The sequence below is a fragment of the Pezoporus wallicus genome, unplaced genomic scaffold (assembly GCF_028554395.1).
Source record: "Pezoporus wallicus isolate ANWC-B61680 ecotype Strahan unplaced genomic scaffold, APGP_CSIRO_Pwel_v1 contig_4788, whole genome shotgun sequence".
In the NCBI taxonomy this organism is placed as follows: domain Eukaryota; kingdom Metazoa; phylum Chordata; class Aves; order Psittaciformes; family Psittacidae; genus Pezoporus; species Pezoporus wallicus.
Genome location: NW_026638769.1, coordinates 2903745 through 2928352, shown reverse-complemented (window position 1 = coordinate 2928352; position 24608 = coordinate 2903745). Strand labels below are relative to the sequence as shown.

The 24608-nt window shown below is 37.2% G+C and overlaps 1 protein-coding gene across 4 annotated transcripts in view; it reads left to right on the top strand.

Annotated features, from left to right (window-relative positions):
- Positions 1-24608, top strand: part of BCKDHB (branched chain keto acid dehydrogenase E1 subunit beta) — a 116476-nt gene that overhangs the window by 2406 nt on the left and 89462 nt on the right. For all 4 annotated transcript variants that reach the window (XR_008972533.1, XM_057412444.1, XM_057412445.1 and 1 more), the window contains exons 2-5: positions 484-561; positions 4232-4300; positions 23058-23191; positions 23837-23992. Coding sequence is in view for 3 of the 4 variants with exons in the window: in XM_057412444.1 (XP_057268427.1) it covers positions 484-561; positions 4232-4300; positions 23058-23191; positions 23837-23992 (437 nt within the window). In the remaining variant the exon portion in view is untranslated. The remainder of the gene's footprint in view (positions 1-483; positions 562-4231; positions 4301-23057; positions 23192-23836; positions 23993-24608) is intronic.

Genomic DNA, 24608 nt, shown 5'->3' with positions numbered 1-24608 from the left:
TGGAAAACTTCTGACAATAATATGAGTCTGTAAACAGGAAAGGCTGGAGCTTTAAAAAAAAAAAGTAACGAAAGAATGATGAATTAAGCTTAATAAGATCTGGTGGATCTTAGTAGAAAGGATCCCAGTCCTCAAACAATAAAGTTTTACTATGGTTTCTTCCTTTGAAAGACTGTTGTAATAGTCATTGTTCCTAGTGTTTGACTAAGCATTGGAAAGCTGCATTTGCTCTAGCCAAGAGCATAGTTTTTGTAAAAAGGTTTAATGCAGGGTAGTAGACTTATAGTCCTTGGGATTGCAAAGTATACCATGCTCAATCCCCTCCATATCATAATTTAAGTTTACTCAGCAAATGCCTCTCGGGTACTCCTAACAGGGATCTTGTTTATGACTGTTAACTAAGTTTTTAGTCGTGCTTTGTGTTTTCTAATATACTTTGTGTTTTGAACGAAATTAAATTGTTAACTAATCACTTTCACACAGGTGAGACACAGAAGATGAATCTCTTTCAATCCATAACAAGTGCCTTGGACAATGCTCTAGCCAAAGATCCGACTGCAGGTATACTGCACTTATTAGTGTCTTTTGCTTTCTTCAAATTTCTGGTTGTTTTCCCTGATTATTAAATGCATTTCTTGTGGCCTTTAAAGCTTTCTAGCAAGTTATTTCTACACTTTGATCTCAAATCTTAAAAATATGTTGTATTAACAGATTATTAAGGGATTATAAAATCTAAGATGCAGTTGTGTAACATTTTTGAGTGACATGGTGTCCTGAGTTCAGCAGTAGCAGTCATTTTTCTCCTTCTTGGTAGCTGGTGCAGTGCTGTGTTTTGACTTTCGGCCTGGGAACAATGCTGATAATACTGATGTTTTCAGTTGTTGCTAAGTAATGTTTACCCTAACCAAGGAGTTTGTGAGGTTCATGCTCTGCCAGGGAGGAGAAGAAGCCAGGAGGAAACAGAGACAGGACACCTGACCCAAACTGACCAAAGAGGTATTCCATACCACAGCACGTCATGCCCAGGATGTAACTGGGAGTTACCTGGAAGGGCTGGTAGACGGCAGGGTTGGAGGAGGTATGGGTCAGTGCTTGGTCGTGCTGGGGGGAGGGCGAGTTATTGGTCGGCTGGTGGTGAGATGTTGTATTCTCTTCCCTTGTTATTTCCCTTATCATTGTTATTATTGGTGGTAGCAGTAGTGATCTGTGTTATACCTTAGATACTAAACTGTTCTTTTCTCAGCCCGTGGGAGTTGCATTCTTTTCAATTTTCATATCCAACCCTCCGGGAGCAGGGGGAGGGAAAGAAGGTGGGGAGTGAGTGAACGAGTTACCTGACTGGGTTTAAACCACGACACATGGTTTAGTGTGAGGTGTCTGCCCATGGCAGGGGGGGTTGGAACTAGATGATCTTAAGGTCCTTTCCAACTCTGACTATTCTATGATTCTATGTGTCTTCTGTGGTAGCTGGGTTAATTTCACTTTAAAATCGGGACAGAAAGATACATTTCTTAACATGCTTCTGGTATTACTGATGTGAACTGTAGTTAAGGGCAGTTTATTTAACTTAGTTAAAGGCACTAGTAGGTAAAGGAGTTTTAAAAATGTAAATCTTATTTTTTAACTCCTTCAACTCTCTATGCTCAGAAAGTTTTCAGAGACTATATATTCCTCACTTTATCCATTCTTCCTTCTCTCCTTCCTGCCCTTCTTCGCCCCTGCTCCAAAATTCCTTTCCAGGTTTATTGATTTCTGTTCATCATCATGCATAGGCAATGTAAGGTTTTTCTAGGCTTTTGCAGTCTGGATAACCTATAACTTTGAAGATGCTAGTTCATCATAGCTTGATTTAAAAGGTTTATCCTAAATTCTTTTGCACAAAGCTATTTACTCCACTTTTAATTCTTATACATAACAGGTCTCTTGCTTCTTTTGTTGTAACAAAGGCATGATGGTGGCCAGATATCTGAAAGAGATGTTTATTTTTTTTTTTTTTTTTTTAGTGTGTTAGTAACACTTTTTGGCACTGCTTGAACCACTGCTCAACCTGAAGTCTGACTAACTATCTCATCTGTTACGGAAAATTCTGTGTTATCGGTCCAGTAGTATGCCTGTATACATTTCCTCTCAATCTACAGTGTTATTATCACCTTTATTAAATTAAAGCTTATACAAGCGAGGGTGTGCCCTTGTCTAAGTGCCAAGAACAGATTTTCATACGATTTCTGTAGAATCAGCCATATAAAAATAAATAGACTGTTAGTAGACTATTAGTTCAGCAGTTAGTCCTCTGGAGGGAAGGAATGCCATCCAGAGGGACCTTGACATGCTTGTGAGGCGGGCTGATGCCAGCCTTATGAAGTTTAACCATGACAAGTGCAAGGTCCTGCACCTGGGTCGGAGCAATCCCAGGCACAGCTGCAGGTTGGGCAAAGAGGAGATTCAGAGCAGCCCTGCAGAGAAGGACTTGGGGGTGTTGGTCGATGAGAAAATGAACATGAGCTGGCTTCAGTGTGTGCTTGCAGCCCAGAAAGCCAACCTTATCGTGGTCTGCATCAAAAGGAGCGTGACCAGCAGGTCGAAGGAGGTGATCCTGCCCCTTTGCTCTCGTGAGACCTCACCTGGAGTGTTGTGTGCAGTTCTGGTGTCCTCAACATAAAAGGGACATGGAACTGTTGGAGCAAGAATATAGGAGGCCACAAGGATGATCAGGGGACTGGAGCACCTCCCATATGAAGACAGGGTGGGAAAGTTGGGGCTGTTCAGCCTGGAGAAGAGAAGGCTGGGTGGAGACCTCCTAGCAGCCTTCCAGTATCTGAAGGGGGCCTGTAAGGATGCTGAAGAGGGACTCTTCATTAGGGACTGTAGTGATAGGAAAAGGGGTAACAGGTTAAAACTTAAACAGGGGAAGTTTAGATTGGTTATAAGGAGAAAGTTCTTTACTGTTAGGGTGATGAGGCCCTGGAATGGGTTGCCTAGGGAGGCTGTGAATGCTCCATCCCTGGCAGTGTTCAAGGCCAGGTTGGATGAATCCTTGAGTTCATGGTTTAGTGTGAGGTGTCCCTGCCCATGGCAGGGGGGTTGGTACTCTATGATCTTTAGGTCCTTTCCAACCCTAACTATTTTATGATTCTATGAATCTAAACTCACGTATAATCCTTAGCCCTTTAGTCACTCTGAGGTTCCAGTCTTGTTCCTCAGCTTTCCCAGGTTAGATCTTTGCAAAGCTCTTTGCAAGACCATGTTGGAGTTCTGCAGTCCAGCCTTGTCAGTTGTCAGTATCACCCTGCTTACTGAATTAATGAGTATTTCATGCAATAGAAAGCATGTTCTTCATATGTTTTTAGTTACATTGGAATTGATCAACTTTTGTTTAACTAGTGGAAATCCTCATATTTGTTTTGATGCGAATGGGAATCTGTCCAGGAAAATATTTTCAGCAGCTGACCAGAATTGCTAAATCCAGGCAAATTTGCTGATATCACCCTTAAATAGGATTTTCTTTTTTTTATGTCAGCTGGCTCAAAAGTGAGTAGTCACGTGGTCATGGAAAGGCCTTACAAAGATTTTAAATACATAAACCCTGAAACAAATTAATATTAAAAATGAATGGGGCACACTTCAGTCATATACTCCATGACTGCATTGTTTTTTACATCATTATACAAGTTGTTTTTCTTTAAGTGGTGTCATTTACATGATTTTCAGAAGTGTGTTAGCCCCTTTTAGTGCCTCCCACCAGAAATGTATTTAAACAAAAATAATATTTGAAGGGTAAGGAGTCTAATTTATTCTTTTTTTTTCCCTTTAGAATATCTAGGATATCGAGGGATTTGGGAATTATCAGAACTGATCCCAGTTCATGCAAACTGCTATTGGTGGTACTGCTGCACATCTCTTACATGCTTAAAAAAAAATTGAAATGGGTAATACTTATTTCTGTGAATCAAATAACAACACTGTATTAAGAAAAATTAAACATCATTATTCCATAAATTCAAAGGAAAAATAAACAAGCCCAAGATTAGTTGATTTGAAGCAAATTTTAAGGGCAGTTACTTTTAGAGATAATACTTTATTGGCTACATCACCTGCACTGTAAGGTTAGTAGTTTGAATACTGAGAGTTGTGCTGGTCTTATGTTAGTGTCTCAAAAACCTTTGAAACAAGTTCATTAAAAGTGAGATGCATTGGAGTAACATTAGCCTCCTCTACTGTTCTTATTTTTCAGTAATATTTGGTGAAGATGTGGCCTTCGGTGGAGTCTTCAGGTGTACAGTTGGCTTGCGAGACAAATATGGTAAATTAACTTTTAAATCTGGCATTTTGATATTAGCCTGTTTGTTCTTTTGTACCCCTCTGTGGTTTGTGGGATAAGAGAAGAACATGTGGGAGAGAAGCCCTGTAAATGAACTTCTGTTTTCCTTTCTGTCCTTGGAAAGAGAAAAATTTTGAATGTATTGGCAGTTATGTAAGCTTTCAAAGCTTTCAAAACTTGCTGACATAATTTCTGGAGTTTTATCATTATTCAACTAACTTTACCGACGTAACTTTGTATTTTTTTTAAACTGCAGTTGGACCGGATATTCATAATGTGGCCCCATGTAATTACTGTAATCAAATTAAAGCCTCTTAGCAATGATACAGGGTGATGTTTTTTGTCCCATCTGTCAAGAAGTGAAAGAATTACATTAAAACAGATTTAAACTCTGGAGGACATGAGTTACTGCCAGCTTGGAGATCACCATGATCCACATCTTTCTTTTGGAGTGACCCATAAAAGGGAGAGGAGAAAGGCTACACTTTTAAGATGGTTTAAAAACATAATCACATTGTTGTATTTTTTTTCTGCCTCAGTTATTATATAGATGTTTTCTCACGCTGTGTTTTATATGTTAATATTCAAATAGTTTGGTTGTGACTTTTATTAGCAACGATCATTAGCGCTGCATGTTGAGGTTAAGAGTTCTGTAATTCTACTTTAAAAGACAAAAGGAATAAATTTTATATTGTTAGGCTGTTGCTTTGAGGGTAATTTGTTGGTTTTCTTTAACGTAAGAAAGTAATTTAATATTGGAATGAAGGACAGACATTATTTAATTCCTTTATAACTTTTTATTGATGGTGTATTCAAAAGTGCTGTTCAAAGTCTCTGTGATAGCCTATGCCCCAGTTTGCACAGGCTACTGTTGAGATGTACAAAGAACTATTTACACTGAGTTAGTCAGTATGATAAGCAACAGTTACAGCCTATCAGCAGTTTAGCTAGAATCAGGTTTATTTTGTGGGTATAACAACAAAGGATTTTAGTAAGATCTTTTAATAAGATAAATCATTCATAAAATGCCTTTGGGGATATTTGGAAAGAACTTTATGAGAGGTAACATGAGAAATTGTAGAAGTACTTAGATGAACATTGAACAAGGGCTAATGAAAGCTAGTATTGCTATTTATAAAAAAGGGGTACTGACCTCTTTATGTTAAATAAGAGGATAGATTTGATAAGCAAAAGCTAAGAAATGCTCTTGTTTCATGTGACTGTAAAATACAGTGGGTGGGTACATAAAGTGCTGGTAAGATCAAATTAACAAGGTACAGAACTGTCTCCTCATATTCATTCAGAGCATTGCAAAGATTATGTTTGATAGAGGAAAGTGTGTTAGCTAGATGAGGAGAAATTTGAAAAGGTTTTGCTGGTTTCTTACTCAAATAAAAACAAGTTTGTCTTACAGATTCATTACAGAAAGATCTTCCTAAGATCCATTTGTCCTGCAGATTCTGAGATTTAGGTCTGGATGAGAAGTGAACTGAAGATGCTGATAGTGTTTGAGAGAGAAGGGCATGGAGAAGGCATGAAAAAAAAAACAAAGAGTTCTTATGCTGCTAATTAGATGGCCAGAAGTTAATGAAAGCAGTTATCTGAAATACAAGTTTGGACAGAGAACCCTGAAGGTAACATCAGTTTAAGGGTTATTTATATAATGGTAATTCAGCTTTAAGGCAGGTCAGATGACACAGGTAACTTGGCTTCTTCACGAATAGCAAAATCCAGTAGAAAGCTGCAGTGGCTGAAAAGGGAATGGTAAAGCCGAACTAGAGAATGTACTGAAAATGCAATTACAATACTGAGAAGAACCAGGAAAGACAAAATGCAAAAACTGAAGGAATCCAAAGTTTTGAGAGAGGAGTGGCTGTCCATGTAAGTGTTGTCCTAGAGATTAAATAAGGTCTGAATGCAACACTTGTTTTATGCAAAAGCTAAGAGTCCATGTAAAATGAGGAGGAATTCCAGAAGGAATAGATGAACAAGCAATGTCGTGGATCTTACCTGTATGAGGAAGATAACATACACTTACTGACTCTTCTTTCCTCATTCCCCTCCTGCATTTACCATCAAAATAATAATAATAGGAGATAAGTGATATAACATTGTTTCTATATGTTCATATAAAATATGAAGGAATTATTATTTTTTTCTCTTTTCTTCTGGAAGAGGAAGGTTGGTGGTCTGTTCTTCTCTTTTTTTTACTCCCCACAGGTAATAAAAATCACTAGGTGGCAGTCTATGCCTATAAATAGCTATTTTGATACAAACGGATAGTCCCTTTTCAAACACTTTTATAGAGGTCAAGGTCTAAATATCACCTAATATTATAGTAGGGAGAAGTTAGGATGTTAATACTCAGTACTATAGAGATGTTGGTTGCTATCCAGACTGTTACTGGAGTGTCTGGGGAGATAGAGAAGAAATTTGCTTTTAGAATACATCTGTCATCAAATCTAAACCCTTTTTGTTTATTTATTTATTTATTTTTTGACAGGAAGGCAATTTAAGCCTGAGTGTAGAGTAGTGTTGTAATATAAACACAGATAGAGGCCTATACTACTAAGTGAAAAAAGGCTCATTGACCTTGTGAGGAAATAATACCTAATATTTGATCGGATTAATTTTTGACATGCTGACTGGATTTTGTTTGAAAATGTTTAGTTGAGGAATCATGTGTAAACACGTCAGTATGTGGAAGTTTATTTTGCACACTAGCCATGACTTAGGTTAGTATGTTTCTTCCTGTACATCTGGTGTATAGGAAATGGGCAATTCCATTCTTTTCTGGCATTGCTTTGCTGCTCATGATCCCTTTGCATTAACTGAATGCTTAGAAATCCATTGCTGTATAATTCTCCATCCTGAAAATGAGTAGAGTCCCTGATGTTTTTATGTGGAGAGTTACTTTTGGATAAGGGAAGGGAAATAAATCTTGTACAGTCTTTTTCCTTTGTCCCCTCTCTCTGCTCTTGCAAACTGGAAAGCATATTTTTGTTTTATTTCTTGTCTCCTTCTCCATCACCCCCTGCCAGGTTTTTGGTTGACACCATTTTGCGGAGGTTGCATACTCTAACCTGTAGAGTATCTTTATTGAAGTAATAAGTGTCTGCCATTCCACAGTTCTGCTGTCTGGAGATGTGTCCTGTGTCTGTAGCAGATGTAAACTGCAGGATTGATAGTCTGCTTCCTTGTCTACTGTACTTTTGAAGAAAATGCTATCTGAATGAAATAGCTTGTACATTTGTCTTTGAGTCTGCAAATGTATTTGAAACAGTGATGTTGGAGTGTGACTACATGTCCTATTGCTCTAGCCTGAAGTGTGAAATAAAGTTGCAGCATGTAAAGATCAGTATCGTCCACATGACAAAAATAGAGAGGAAATCAGAGTTAGGGATTAGATGACAGGAGGTAAAGAAAAGGGAGAAAAAATGCCAGAGGATAAGGTAAAAATGGAGAAAGTGGGCAGAAGGAAAGCCTGAGAAATGAGAATAGCAGAAATAGTGATTGACAATAAAGGCTACTTGGAAGAATGACAGAGCAAGTGTAGTTTTGCATTTTTTTCTTTTTTTTTTTTTCTTGTATGGGTTTTTTTTTTTGTTTGTTTTTGAATAATCTGATATTCTCCAAACAGTCCTTGAGGACTTCCTTACCTAAAAGTGCCTCTGTGTAGTCATCTGCCTTAGTCAAGATGTATCTTTAATATTATTCTGGTATATGCTTGAAGGGAGGCTCTAATGTGCACTTATTGCAATGTCAAAAACCTTTTCTTAGCGAGCATAAAGATCAAGAGCTTTATGACTATTTCAAAGCTTAATATTCTGAGAATGTGTAATAGGAGCAGTCTTTTCTCAGGGCTCTGAGGATCCAACAGAAGTGAGATTGGCTTGGTAGGTCTTTCCCTATAACAGTGTTTTGGAGAGACTGAGTTTATTTGTTTGTGTTCACTTTTATAGATGAGATTTGGGTATGTGATAGAAACCAAACTCAGAAGAATTGGAGTAATTGAATTAATTTTAAAAATTGGAATCTTAGATTGAGTTACTGCCCATGCTTGTTATCATGTCAAAAAGTGATACACATCTTTAGTAATTCATGTCTCTGTGCTAACAGTTATTTATGTATAGGCTTTCCAATATTACAGCTGTTTGTAGGTCTTACCAATTACATGCAGATAATACTATAGGTGCACGAATGTGTATGTATGTGTTTGGATAGTGTGTTTCAGTCAAGCTACGTTTCACTCAGATGCTGGAAAGTTACTATTCTTGCCAAAGTTTGCACTATAGAGAGGAAAGTTGACCTAGTAAGGAAACGTGAAGGACTAAAGCTTAGTTTTTCATGTTGCTAAGATTTCAAGCAAGTTTGAATAGCCAGGGAACCAGCAGTTTCCCCTTACAACAGGAATAGTGTTTGAGCCTTGTATCTCTTTAACTAGGCAGATTGTAGTTTATTTTAGGAACTGTTTTTGTATATGTGATGTTTAGAGTTCATTAGAGCTTTTCATGTTTCTTACTCCAGTCACTTCCCTAGTCCTGCGGGCTACGCTATCTCTGATAGAAGCCAGGATGCCTTTGGCCTGCTTGTCCACCTGGGAGCAAGCTGGCTCATGTTCAACCGACTGGCAGTCAGCATCCCCAGGTCCTTTGCTACCAGGCAGCTCTCCAGCCACTCTTCCCCAAGCCTGTAACATTGCACGGGGTTGTTGGAACTAGAGGATCTTAAGGTCCTTTCCAACCCTAACTATTCTATGATTCTGTGATTCTAAGTGCAGGAACCAGCATTTTGCCTTCTTGAGCCTCATACCATTGGCCTTGGCTCATTGGTCCAGCCTGTCTATATCTCTCTGTAAAGCCTTCCTACCCTCAAGCAGATCAACACTCCCACCCAACTTGGTGTTGCCTGCAAACTTACTGAGTGTGCACTTGATCCCCTATCATACAGCAGCCTCCATTTCTGTTTCATGGCATGTCTTTCTGTTTGAGACCAAGGGAGTCTAGGTGTCTGCTTAAGTTAGATTTGGATGCTTGATTAGATTACCTTATAAGTTTTTGAGCTATTGGATTTTTTTTTTAAGTGAGATTTTTGTTTTTTACTTTTCAGTAGAGACGTCTTGGATAATGCCATTTTAGTTCATTTGCAGCTATTTGAAAATATGGCTAGAATGTGAATGCTTTCAATGGAAATCTTTATTTCAAAGATTCTCTCAGTTCCTGGAAAATGCCACTGTCATGTTTCCCACCAGAAGTAAGTGCTTGCCCAGGGCAGAAGACACTTGTCCTCAGTTCTGTCCCTGGGGAGTTTTGAACTTACTCCCAAAAGAGTTGGCTAAGGTATCAAAGCTGATCTCTGTAAAGATGCAGCAGAAAGAATTTTGACAGCAGTTGGTCTTTTGAAACATTTTGGAAGGGTTTTGTCTTTTGCTCATGTGATTCATTTGTCACTGTTTGGGATCTTCTGTGTGATAGCAGAGTGAACAAGAGGAAGATAGATTTCCTCTTTTCTGCATTAACGTTCCATTACTGGTTGGCCTTTCAGTCATGGCTTTTATTTTTGTCTGTTCTGGTTTCTTTTAGCTTTTCTGTTGGTCTCTTTTATTGCTGTCCTCTGTTTGTCAGTGCTTACAGACGTGTACTGCCCACAGCAGCTTATGGTACTCTCATACAAAGTCAATTAGAACAAAATGGTTTTTATAAGGTTTCTGTGTAACATTGCTAATATGTTCTGCAGTGATGTTTGCTGCCTATATTAGCAGTATGGTGTTAAACGTCAGTTTGTGGCATGCTTTAGTCCCCAAGTCCTTTTCCATTAACTGCCGTGCAGCCAGTAATTGCTTCTTTTCCAGGTGGACAATTCATAAAGTGAAACTCAGTAAGAGCAAGCATTCTTATATGTAGGATAAAACAAAATAAATCTCAGATCATTTCCTTTCAGGTAATTCTGAATGGTTAGAGACATTCATACTTGCAGACAGTAGTAAATGAGGAGTAAGCATCTAAAATAAGTTTCCTTACATGGAGTAGAAAGGGTGCAGTTAAGTACAAAAAAGTAACTTGAAGTTTTATTGCTTTCTTGCCCTATTCTGTTCAAGCATATAGGCTTGTTTTATAAATAATCTTCCTATGCTGTATTATTTTGATGCAGCTAGAAGTGTAGATAAAGTTGGTAGGATTTTTTTTTTTTCTTTCAACCCATATTTAAAAAAAAAAACGAAAAGTGTGAAATAGATGGGGAGCAGATTGTAAACAGTAACTAGTGTTTGTTCAGTTTGTCCAGGATATCTTCTTTCAAACTGGAAAATCATGGGGAAAAAAAAAAGGAAAATCAAGAGAAGAAATAATGCTTGTATTGAATCCCATGAGGGTGGGAGAAGTTGAGTCCAAGATTTCCCCTGTGGAAAATTTCCAACGCATCAAAAAGCAAGTGATCGAACTGCAAATGAAACCAAGAAAATAATACCTAATGTCAGAATGACCTAGTCACATTAGCAATCAGCAATCAGCTGGATGCTTTAAAAATGATTTTATTTATCACTTCCATATTTGTTTTCCTCTACTTTCTGCCTGCCTTAGAGAATTAGAGCTCTGAAGTACAGGGCATGGTTTTGAACAGTTGGCAAAGGCTGTTTCTTAGCCTTCAGTGATCAAGATTCTCTGGCTTCCCTACACACACAGTCCCAGTGGAGGATTATTATTATGGTTTGAAGATTTTTTATTACTGGTTAGTTTTCTCTGGACTCTGCTTGCTGACACCGCTGGATATGGACCATCCAAAACTGGATACTTTGTGTCTTACTGAGTAAATCCCTGTTATTTACAGCTTTCTATTGATACTTCTCACAATAATGCTAGCTTGTTTTGTAGCAGTAGTGCTTATTGACAGTGTCTGATCCACTGTAATCCCTGGTTGTTATTCTGCAGACTTTGTGCCTGAGGTGTAAACACCTGTGTGTTTTCAGGGAACACTTCATTCTCAGTAAATGAGTTATTTGTTTATAGTAAAATAATTCAGGTTTTTTTCTTTATTTGACCAGAAGATGGCTGTACCTAGCCATGCCCAAGAAACATCAGCCTTTCTGAAACTACAGTAGTCATTCTTTGAAGAAAAGTACTTACGTGAACACAGTGTTATTTTATGAGCTTAAACTGCAGAAAACTCCTGAAGGCAAGTTTTGTGTTTAAGTGAAATGGCTATGGAGGAAAACATGGGTGAGAACATAAGGTTGTCCCCAGGTTGTTATGGCATTTGTTGAAATTTATTGGCCAAGGATTGGATGTGCTTACAAAAACTGCTTAATGTCCTGATGGCTTTTAGTAGCATGAAATAGTGGGGGAACCAACCTTTTGAAACTGAGCTAATATTGGTAGAGATAATGTGGTTTGGTTTTTTCTTTTTTCTTTTTTTTCTTTCTTCTTCTAATAATTTGCATCAAAATCTATAAAATACTTTAAAATGTTTATATTATAAATCCCTTCTGTTAATGATTCCAGGAAATTGTTTATTGTGGAGACTTCACAGCATGTTACTGTCAAGGGAGCAAAGATCTGTCAGTGGAGGTTCTTTGTTCTTGTGGTGCCAACATTATAGTGCAAGAAGTACAAGAGCACAGTTTGGATGGGTTGGTTGGGGCCTGAAATGCAGTGTATTAAGGTAGTGTGTTCTGCCTCCCAGGAGTTATTAGTGGGTTGGTATTAACTTCAACAAGTGGGGAGACACACTGGGTTTTTTCTTTGAGATTTTTATCAGTAATCATGGAGTCTTTTGCATGCTTTAAGAACATAGGAATATGCTATTATAGGGAGAGGAAACTCAGCACAAAGTAGCATCAGGAATAAGTGCTAGGGGTTTATTGAATAAAGAGGAAAGCTTAGTGCTTCAGAAGCAGACTGAAAGCTTGTTGGAGAAGCACTGTGCTTCCTCTTCTATGCAGATGCTGGTCCATTATAATGTATTGCGCATGGTAGAATAAAGTAGCTCAGAATTTTTGACATGGTGGATTTAAGGTGAGGGTGGAACGTTTTATTCAGAGTTAAAAATTACTAGTTCTTGTGTACAGATTGAGGAAAACATAAGTAGTCTGGAGTTGGATTATCCTTGTTTCTTTGTGGATGGATTTAAGACGGAGAATTCTGCAGCTTGCTTATCTGGTTCTTCCAGAGCAATTGGCAAGATCTGGATTTTGTTCTGATTTATATGAATGTCTTTGAACACTAACATCTGTAAAACATGTTCCAGGCTCATTCCACAATAGAACATTTTGTTCATTTTGATCTGAAATAGCCAATTCTTAAGATTACAACTAGGAAAAAAAAAAAAGTTGAGAACTTCATACAATGTCCCGTTACACTGTTTGTATCTGTGGCATACTGATAAAAACCAGTTGGTGTCAGAACTAGATAGATTTTTGTTTTTGTTTTATTCTTTTATTGTTCTGATAGTGTGCCTAGTATGACAACGTTTTATTTCTTTGGGACTAACTAATATTTATTATGTTTCTTTTTATATATTGTAAACCTGTTTGAGAGAAAGGTAAAGGATGTAAGTTTCAATATAGAACTTGATACTCAGTACAGGGCTTGTCCTAACACATTTTAAAGGTATTTCAAGATTCATTGCTGGGCAAAAGAGTATGTGCCACTGAACTTTACAAATGGAATTTTCCACTTCAGAAAATACTTGCAGTGAAACATGTAAAAGTAATATTTTGTAACACAGTGTTAAGGAGGATGAAACTTTATGTACTAAAGGCACAAGATGGAATCAATGAACGTAAGGTATTTGCAGTCTGTGTTAATACCAGGTTTGCAAGTACAGGTTGTTTACCTTGTTTTAGATATCAGTCTTAAGGCCTTTACTGTTGCTTAGGTAGAATTTAGTGATTCTCAATTTCTTTGGATAGTCCTGTGATCAGTATGCTCTGTTTCATTTGTGCTCATCAAGTGGCACTAATTTAGCATGTCTGCTGTTTTTTCTACCTCTGAGTGTAGTGATACGAGTGTATTATCATCACTCTGGTTAAAAAAGGTGCTGCAGACTTGTTTATACGGAGTAGAGCTCTCAGTTTTCTTGGAAGTAATTTTCTAGAAATATAGAAGGGTCAAAAAAGGCAAGTCTAAGACTACTATCCAAGTCCAGTCAATTGCCTAAGCAGGTTTGCAACAGAAGCACCCTGAGGAGCTGGTTAAACTTCGTTAAACTTGATTCAGAACCATCTTCCAGTGACCATGTTGACATAACATGCTAGTCATTTATCATAAAAGATCTCTTCTGTTTTTTTTTTTTTTTTTTTTTTTCTGATTTGTAGAAACATTAAATCCTCAAAGCCTGGTAAGGAGTTTTCACACTTGTATAGAGCCCCAAGTATAGATCAATTGATTGATTTTTCTCATACATGCATTATTAAGGGCTAACATGGCTACAAGTGAGATTCTTGAAATGTTTCTCATTTCTGCAGATTGCTGCTTATTCAGCACTTTGTTCCTAAGTACTTCTTTAGCACCATTATATCCTTGCTATTGAACAGTTGTTTCACCATTCAGGGTAGATCCAACATGCTTTCGAATTTCCTAGAAAGTATTTCTACACTGCTCATACCGAGTAGTGTTTGAGTGGCTGCCTCATATTTGACACAGTTTTGCTCATTCCTCAGTTTGTCATCCAGATAGTGTACCCGGCCTATTACAGGACGGTTTTCATTAACACCTTGTATTATTTAGCTTTGGTAACTGTTACATATTTTCCTGTTGGATATCTTGTCATGTCATGTAGTGTTGGGGACCTAAGGCTCTTAACCAAGGCACAATATATCAGCTTTATTTATACCCTTTATATTAGCCTTGTTTATCAGCTTTATTTATACTTATAAACGTATAAGACTTTGGTAGATGTTGATTTTAAGGCATATCTTTGCAAGTAAGCATTCTGTCATCTGGTGTAGCTTCACCAAGAACAAGTCAGTTATGCTTTTCTGTAAGTATGCTTCTCACACAGCAGTTTTTTTTGTGGTTGAACAAGGAATGTTATTAATCACAGCTGGAGTAACACTTGAATGCCTTGGTGTGGTTAGGCACTGCGCTTTTTTTCTTTAGGCTGATACAACTGGGTATATGAGCCAGATGATCAGAAGGAATTCAGTGTGGAGTGAGCTACCTGCATCGTCATCAGTAAAAAGATTCTGGTGAGCAGATCTGCCACTTTGGTGTAAGCTGCTTATTGAATACTTTTCTAGCAGTGTGGAGCTGAATCAGCTCTATTTTATCAATGTCATGAAATGCTTCCATCAACAGGACAGGCACAGACATAAAAAAATTTGGGCAGTCAGCATGTAACCCTGTTTAGGACTGTTAATGAGTCATAGAATCATAAGGGTTGGAATGAAAAGACCTTGAAGGTCATCTGGTGGAAACCAGTACTCAGCATAGAGCTGGTTTAGGTTGTTTGTGGTCTTGTCCAGGTGAGTTATGAGTATGTCCAAAGAAGGAGCATTTGCAACCTCACTGGGCAGCTTGTTCCAGCATTTGACTACTGTCATAATTAGTTTTTTTCTCTTACCTCCTCAGTTTCCCTTTCTGCATCATTCTTTCACTGTGTACCTGAACGGAATCTGATATTCCCTTGGTTATACTACTGCTTGGCTGCTTTTCATGATGGAAGGATGAAATGACATGCAAGTTTATCAGCATTTGAAGTTATGCCAAAGCTTTGCATCAACCTTACCTGACCCTTACTGTTCCCACTTCTTCTCTGAGAAAGGGAGATAATTAGATAATACATTTTAATATTTCTGTTTTTTTTTTCTTTACCTTTCAATGGGATGCTAGTTTGTTATACATGTCAGGAAATCTGAAGTGGAGGAGAGGGTCAAAAAGCAAATTTTCTATTTGCTTTAGGAAGGTAGAGCTCTTTATAAATAAATTCATGGGTCTTCCCTCATCCAGGAGGCCATAAGATAGACAGTTGAGTAAATGCTTAATGTTATGTTCATGCTGTGAGCAACTTTAAGAATTTACTAAGTTTTACTAGAAAGCAAGATTCCTTTCCAAACCCACAAATCAGTAACTGTGCAGATTATATGAACTTGTAGATAGTGGAGGACATTGCTCCCCAACCATGTTAACATTTTCTTTATACTTAGCAGTTCTTCTGCCTCTGAGATTGTTTAGGGTCTTTGAGAATGAGGATTAAATGAGAATGCAATAAACATGCTTTTCACCTCAGGCAATCTTGGAGAAGAGGAGGTGAAAGTGCAGTTTGGATCTGTGGAGCTCTCGGGGGAAAAAAAATGCACTCTCTTGAGTAAAAGAATGACGTGTTGAGAACACTGTGAGCTAGAACTGTTAGTTCAAATATGTGTGTCTATTCAAATGTATGAATGCTTTGGAATTAGTAACTGGAGGAGACTTGAAAGGAAAAATTGCCCTTCAGCTGTTCTTAATTTCTAATTTATTTGAAGTACTCATCAGAAGTATGGGTTATGTCAGTGGAATAAATTATAAACCTGAGGAATTCCTGTTCTTACCAGTTACCTGTCAGAACAGGTGTCCTTTTTTTTGGGCAATACTGTGGTGATTAGTGCTTCAGAAGGGTGCTTTCTTCTGTGCAAGTGATTTTATTTTTATTTTTTCCTCCCCAAATAAAGCTTTATTAAGACTCCTGTTAACAAGTGAAACTGAGTAAGAAAGACTTATCAGTGATTTGACCTTTATAAAACTTTTGTCTAGAATATGAAGTTGGGTCATTGATTGCAGAGTAGAGTATGATAGCAGCTTTAGCTGACCCTGTGCTTGGTGGCTCACAGATTTCTGAATTATTAACTAATTTATGTATCTTAATTGCCATAACTTGACTTTTTGGAATATTTAAGGAAAACATAATGGCATTCCGCCATAGAATTAGTGGCCAATTAAACAAAACTTGAACAAATATTTTATTCAAAGTAACTAAATGTTGTCATTCTTTTCGAAACATCCACATAATGAATTTTGTGTGTGTGTGTATATGTTTCTCCTACAATTGACACTACTCATTGCACTTGATTTGTAAATTTTTACATTGACTTCAGTGAGAGTTGAGACCTGGCTGCTCAGCTGTATAGGCTGCTCTGATCTACACCAGAGGAATTGGTGAATCCTTGAAGTCTGCTGTGAGTGTATTGGCATATACAAATGGTCTTAGCTCAGTCTGTACAGCTCTTGTAGGATACAGAATTGGGAAAGAACAGGAAGGGAGTAAAGCTCAGTTCTGTAAACTGTGTTATTTTACACACAGTAGGTAAAATTCATCATGAGTTTTAAGCTACTTGCAGATGAAATCCTTTTCATTTCATACAATTTTTATCTGCTAGGTAGGTGAAATGATCTATTTTAACATGGGCAGCTCTGGAAAAAGCAGCTTTTTAAATGACATGGCACGTTAGTGTGCAAGGGTTCGAAATTAAGAGGTAAACCATCTCTGTATCTGTGAAACAGAAGCTCTGCTTTGGACTTGTAGGTTTGAAATTTATATATTAATCTGGAAAGCTAATGTGTTTTTACAGATGTTCACTACAGAGGAACAGTGCCCATTCCACACCCTTTTTTTAAAAGCTGAAGAACTGTGACTATGATATCAATGGAAGTGGCAGAACAGATTGATTAAAATGAATAAAAAATTACTAGAACATTTTAGTGTTCAGCCAGGAGCTGTACAAGAGCTGAGTTGTAGCCAGACTATTTCCTCTGATGCCTGCCCTCTCATATAGCGTTAGAAAAATGAAAGATGATGTGTCACCAATTGTGAAACAGGGCTTAAAAGGAATTGTGGTACCAAGGAAGTATGAATACTGGATAGAATATGTTAAATTATGTTAAATGTATTGAATTAGTAGACTTGTGTGGACTACAGAATTATTAGGGTTGGAAGGGACCTCTGGAGATTATCTAATCCAACTCCCCAGACAAGGCAGGGTCACCTAGAGCAAGTTACGCAGGAATGTGTCCAGGTGGGTTTTGAATGCCTTCAGAGAGAGAGACTATGCACATCTGGGAAAGAATCCCAGATACTGTAGGATTAGAGCAGGTTTTTAAGGTAGGACTGATTCAAAATCAGTGATTTCTATTTGAATTTTCACAAAGTACTCCAGTGAGAAACAAAGAGCCCAATCTGCTGGGACTTCAGTTTCTTTTCAGTCCTGTGTTTCTCTACATGCATCCACGTTGTTGCAGTTGAGGACAGAATGTATTTAGCTTCTTGGACTCTCCTGTTGACTTCTAGTGGATGCTTTAAATGGAAATTACAGAAATTATGGGCACAAATACAATGCTGTCCAGGAGTGTTGTTAATACTACTCAGTACCGACATCTTCTAAAATGTCTTTTTTTTTAATACAAGTGATGTAGAAATGTATAAAAAATGAACTGAAAACCACCTTCCTTTGGCTAGATCACCAGCAGTACTCCTTAAACTACTCAAATTGTTCAATGTATACTCAAAGTGATGCAAAATTACCCAGAGTTGGAGCCTTGGGTGGTGTGCTAATGTTACAGGGGGTTTGATATTGTTTGGATATCTCATTTAACTTTTTGAAGTTAAATTAAGACAGAAACATGATTCATTGCAGATACCAAACTCTGAAATACTTTTTTCCTGATGGCTTGGAAAAAGTAAAGATGAAGCAGGCCAAAACCTTAATGCACAATAATCAACTACGTATGTCTGTAAACATGTTCTGTTAGGTTGCTATGAAACTTTTTATTGCTGGTGAGCAAGAAGATGACTGTAAGGCTGCCTTAAAGCTGTTGCCCCTTAGGCAAAGGGTTAGTGGTAATTTGAACCTTTGTAGGGTACTTAACTCATTGTTCCAAAAGTTGGAGAGATAATTTTTTTTTTTTTAATTAAAAAATAGATCAGAGGAGGATGAAGTAATTGTTTAAAAATTGTTTCTAATCAAATAGTGCATTTTTCTTTTAATCTTGTCCGGTTTACCTTATTCAGTGATACTTCTAGTGTATTTACTCTCCTGCTTAATGTACACATCTTCTTCCTGAGTTACTGGGATAGAAAGATGAGAAGAATCATCTTTTATGTGTTTTTTTCACATAGCCCTGTTTGCTACATTGCTTCCCTCACTGCTTGGAAAAGGGCACCAGCCTGTTCAGGTGGCTGAAGCTAGGGATGTTGATAAAGCTGGGCAGGTTAATTGAAATGGACACGAGCATAACATCTTTCTTCAGAGACTGACACACCTGGTTTCAGATAATGTGGAAGTATTGCTTTCATTTGGAGTGACAAGTCACCTTGTGGAGTTTGTGTAGCTTGTTTTGAGCTGCTGATGCAAGTAATTGTTTTGGTTGATGCATGTAATAGGAGAAGAGTACATTTTAGGAAATGTTTCTTCATTGCTACGGAAATGAAATATGGCAAGACAAAGTATCTCTGGGTTATTTGCTTGCTGCAGTCAGATTTCAGCTGAAATCTGACTCAGATGCTTTGCAAGGGATGATGTGAACGGCAGTTTATCAAAATTGACTTCCTTTTTCAGATTTTGAAAAAATGTGAAAAATAAAAAATGTGAAATAAAATAGAAATACATAGGCTTAATGCCTTTAAATGTTCAGTGATTACTAAAACCAAACAAAATATTGAATGTTTTTCATACTGTACCAATAACAGTAAGATGTTAAAGGCATGCCATACAATTTTTAATGTTCAGGGAAGTTAATAGATTTGTTTTAGCCCAATGATCTACATATCTTTTTGTCCTAAAGAGCTAGATTTTATGTAGAAAACCCCAAGACTTTTTTCACCATCTAGGGAATAGTAAAGTGCTCTAGGTTTTGCTTTTAAGGGTGTTAGCATTATTGTTTTAAATGTGCAATCAAGGCCATTTCTCACTAATAAATATCATTCAGTCACAGTTACTTGTCTCTTCCTTTTACTATTTAAGCCATAGTACTTCAGGATTGTGCCTTTAGTTCTAAAAGTTCGAATTAGGTGCTTCAAGCTGATCCTGTTGTAGGTGTCATGTTGTAATTCATGTTTGCTTTTATTGATTCTCCCTTCATTTGCTTCATCATAGTCCATTGGTAACAGCATGATGCCTTTAATACCGCAGTAGTATTTCAGCAGTTTTAGTAGGGTGTATTTTATGTTTTCAATCAGAGTGGCACACTATTGTGCTTTTAAATTCGTCTACCCCAAATTGATACTAAAGAATTGATTTTGAAGTTTTTATTAATTATTATCTAAAATTGGTCATTTTACAGGACTGAATACATTTAATTTTTTCGTGATGAAATAAAATTATTTATGGGACCAATCTGTAAGGCTATTTCAGTGTACTCTGAAAAATCTTGTTAATAAGGAATAAGGCTAGATGTGCTTAGTACGCTCTGACTTCAGGGCACTTCTCAACAGTCTGAGCTTTTTTGCTCTGCTAAGAGTAAATTTTGTAGGCTATTTGGTAGAGTCTTAAAGCAGACATCTGTATTTCAGTAAAGTGGTATGTGTTAATGAAATAGAAATGCACATGGATGGAAAAAAAGGGCCAATTTAATATTTTCATTTCAATATAAAATGCTATATTTTTAAAGTTATTGTGAATTTAAGATTTTTTTTTTGTTAATTCTGTCTCTTCTGTAGTCTTATTTTTTTTTCAGTGTTTTCCTTGCTGTTTATGTCCTATATAAAAATGTAATCAAATGAAATGGAATATATTGATCTGCCAATAGACTTTTAAGAAGTAGGAAAGAGCAATATGTCTTGGTAATGTTAATACATTTTTAGTTTATTAAAATCTGAGATGTTTTAATTTGAAAAATGCATCAGTGAAAGAGACAGAAAACAAGATGTGTAATTCATGGTACCCTAAATTAAATAAAAAAGAGGGAAGGAGAGGTTTGTCAAGTGAGAATAGTCTTACAGATGGATAAAAGTACAGGGACAGCTCTTGTGGTTGCTTCCTCTTGTGGTTGCAGGGCTTCCTCACCTTCACAGGTGGTGGTAAAGCCTGGGGTAACTATACATTGGCATAGGCAGTTTATGTTCCTCTTTCATTGACCATGGTGCCTGTCAATGGAGGGAGCACACCAGAGGACACTGTATAGCTTGGGAACTGTGATTACAGCCATCATTCAAGAATGAGAAAAATTTACACAGTATGTATGCTCTCTAGGTTAAAAAATAATTGTGTTCTCATTGTTACGGAAGTTCTTTTGTCTTTGCATGGCATTATTTTCCTTCTCCATCCTATGGATTAGTTTACTGCTCTATTTATTCTGTAGAAATGGGACTAAATAGCCCTGAAAGGCAAAGTTTCTTGTTCTGGGTGGGAGAAGCATGGTACTGATGTGACTGAAATCCCCTTTTGTCTGCTCTTAAGGGAAAAGATGATTCTGTGTGACCCTTTCTGAACTCATTTTTGTTGTGCCTTGGGCTTTAATTAATTGATATGCGTCAGAATTTAGTATAACTTAATTATAGGACATGAAAACAAGTTCCATCTTCAATAAATATCTTCCCCAGTTCTAGGTCTCCCAGAGCATCCTCTCTTTCTGCTGCTTTGAATGAAAACCTGTCAGGGCTGGGCTGTTTTTATGTAGTGACATTGCCAGATGCATGGGTAGTACTAGTAAAGAAAGAATAGAAATATGCAAACTAGTACTGTTACTGCAGCATCCTGGTAAAATAAATGCCTAGCAAGAGTAAGTGGCAGCACTGTGAAGTTGCTGCCATTCTTACTTCCTATGCCATCTTCAGTGTGAATAACCTTTGAGTACACTACCTGTAGAGATTATTATTTCTCTTCCAAGAGATGGAGAACAAAGTACAGATCGCCCACATCTAGAAATTACTGAGGTCATCTTGCGCATTTACCTGGGAAATGAGAGCTAGCAGATTTTTCTACTTGTAAAATGTTCTGTGATCTTCAAGGTGCTTTGCTGCATTTCATTGTTTATAGGGGTGTGTTTGACATCCAGACAACAAAATCCTACTTTCTTTCAAAAGCTATGCAATAATTTTATTAATCTGGAACTCAGTTTTAATTTCTGAGCTAGCTGTGGTAACATTTCTGTTCTTCAGCAGCAATAGCAGGACTTCTGTCATAAAAATTTAAAGTTTCTTGGACACTTATTTCTAAACATAAACCAGCCCAGTGTGTATGTATCTTAAAAGTATTGTCTCAGGGATTTTTGTTTCAAACAATGATTTGTAAGAAATGAGTAGAAGTCATAGAAGTTTGGAATGACTAATCGGAGAAAATGGGACTTCCCCTCTAAAAGGTGATATTTAAGGTGCTTGAAAAATGTTTCTACTGTTCTGTATGCAAAATCATAGAGTGTCCTACAGTTATGGACTTGGCTTGGTTTGTGTAGCCTCACTGACACCACCAGACTGTAGTATCATGTGTTAGCGTGTGGCTTTTTTTTTTTTACTTGCCATAAATGAATGATGTCTTTGTCATGTTCGTGGTGGAGGGGAAAGAGAGTAAGGCAAAAGGAGAACCAAAGACTAATTACTGATGACATCTCAAAAAAAGAAAATCCCCTCCAAACTGAGCGACCAAACAAAACCCCGAAACAAAACCCAACCAAAAAAAACCCCAACAACCCTAACCAAAAACCACAAAAAAAACCAAACCCCAACCCAAAGCAAAGTAACCCTTGAAGCAGGAAACTCAAAACACCATATAAAGCATGCGGACAGGGTATAAGCAGTGACAGTGGTGTGCTGGGTGATGTGTGAAGATGAAAGAGGTGTACTTCAAAGATTTGTAAAACATGTCTCCGTTAGTGTATTGTAAATACTGCTGTGGGCAGTGGTTCTCCTCTTATCATCCCTTTCTAAAAACTTTTGTTATCTTCCTTTTCTCTAGTTTGTTAACTTGCAGCTATTGAAATTAGGAATCTTCATAGTAACAACTTGTATAATTATAAATCAATTACTTTAGTTTTCTTTTTAGTTCTTTATTTGGTGGTTATTTAGTTATTGCTTAATTTATTTCATAGCCACTTGTGTGCACTGTGATCACTTTTTTTCCCATCCAGTTTGAAGTCTTAGCATATTCATGCATAGTGGACTCCTGTCTATTTCCCAATATTCTAAACAGAAAATTTAATAGCATAAACTAGGTTCCCCTGCTTATCTGCCGAGGGAGAAAGCTGGCAAATATTGTAAACATGTCTTGTAGAGGATATTGTGGTTGTGTTTGAGACAGTATTGTTTATGTGGAGTGTGGGGAAGAGACAGTGTACTTTCATACAGATGCTCTTGTAGATCCATCTGCTTTGAGTATGGACAGTGCATTTTGACTGCCTGAAAAATATTGAAGTAATGGTACTGCTTTTTATTCTAAGCTTATTTTAAATGCTTGTAAGTAGTCTTTATTTCTCCCATATAAGCATGAAGGGTATGTGTGCTTATCTCTATATTCATCAGAACAAATGATTTTCCTTGAAGCATTCAGAGCATTTTAAGTTACAGAAGCTGTTCTTATTTTGTTTCTCCTTGTCTTCCTCTGAGCTGTTACTATTAAAATGAAAGTACATTTACCTGTAATGGATGTGTATTGTTCCTACACCCATCTAAAGAGCCCATCTAAAGAGCCATATGCTTAATTACAGATGACTTGTTTATAACTTGAATGTTTCTGGGTTGTGTTTTTGACTTGCTGGCTGAGCTTAAACCATGACAGTGTGTTAAAGGAATGCTATTTATTTATTTATTTATTTATTTATTTATTTATTTATTTTAATAGGTAAAGATAGAGTTTTCAACACCCCCTTGTGTGAACAAGGAATTGTTGGCTTCGGTATTGGAATTGCTGTTACGGGTGCTACAGCCATTGCAGAAATTCAGTTTGCAGATTACATTTTTCCAGCATTTGATCAGGTTAGTACTAATAAATTTGAGAGAAGTAAAAAGAACTCTTGTGACTGTTTAAATTACTCTTCTGTTGGCATTAATACTTGGTTTGAATAAGTAAGATTTGCAAATATATCCACAGCTGTATTACTAATATTTATGCATGCTTTAAGTAAACAGGAAGGTACCCAAGCCAGTTTGAAGGCTCATTAAATAATGGAAATTAAAAATGTGGTTTGAAGCAAATGTCTCTTTGTTTTCATTTTTGGTTTTCTGGGTGTGTTGGCTTCAGCAGCCTTAAATTTGTCAGCTGTGTCTTCCCAGCACCACCTCTCATTTTTCTATGCTGCTGCAGTTGGCCATGTGTCCACAAAACAAACTACAGATTTAAAGTGGGCTGATTGACATTGTGGGAATGGGGAAACAACTGGGTTATATGGCAACTCCCGAGGCCTAGGCATCTAACTTACACACGCTGCATTATTGCTTCCTTTGCCTTGGAAATGGTTTGCCTTTCCACTGTCTTACAGGATTCCTTTGCTTCTAATTTGGTCCTTTGAATCACATGCATGGTGCAAATGATATAGTTGCATCTCATGTATTATAGAGGCTTAATGACACATAACTAAAGGTACTGGACTGAATATTACTTTTGTCTATAAATCTTCCCAGATTGTTAATGAAGCAGCAAAATATCGTTACCGCTCTGGAGATCTGTTTAATTGTGGGAACCTCACCATCAGAGCTCCCTGGGGCTGTGTGGGTCATGGTGCACTATATCACTCTCAGAGTCCAGAAGCTTTTTTTGCTCATTGTCCTGGAATAAAGGTACAGTAACTCATATTTTATGAAGATTAACTTTGTTAGTTTGTTTTTTAATGGACCTGACTAACAATGAGTCTGGGTGCAGGCAGGGAAAAAAGAGTGGAAGTCAGTCCTCACCAAAATATCTAAATATGTTAATTAAAAACTCTTTGAGAAGTTTTCAAGTTATAAAATCTAAACTGTGTTAAGTGTTTGAGAATTTATCACCATTATTGAAGCAATTTGTAGTAGATTTTAGTAGCGGTAATAGCATTTTGTATTTGTGTGCTTTTTGCTATAAGAGCATGCATTTTTAATCTGTGCCTAGTATAGCACAGAAACTAAAAGCTAACAATAAATAGTACTTTCCTTTTTTTTTTTTTTTAATTTCTGCATCCGTCATGTTAAGTGCATTAATAAGTGAATAATCAAATTCATTTCTATGACTGACAGTGACTGGCAGTGGGCACAAACTGAAACAAGAGATTCTGTCTGAACAAGGAAGCATATGGCATAGGTTGCTCAGAGAGGTTGTGGTATCTCTGGCCTTGGAGGTATTCAGAAGTTTTTTTGGCAGCTGGCTCTGGGTGACCCTGTTTGAGCAGCAACGTTGGACTAGATGACCTCTGGGAGTCCCTGC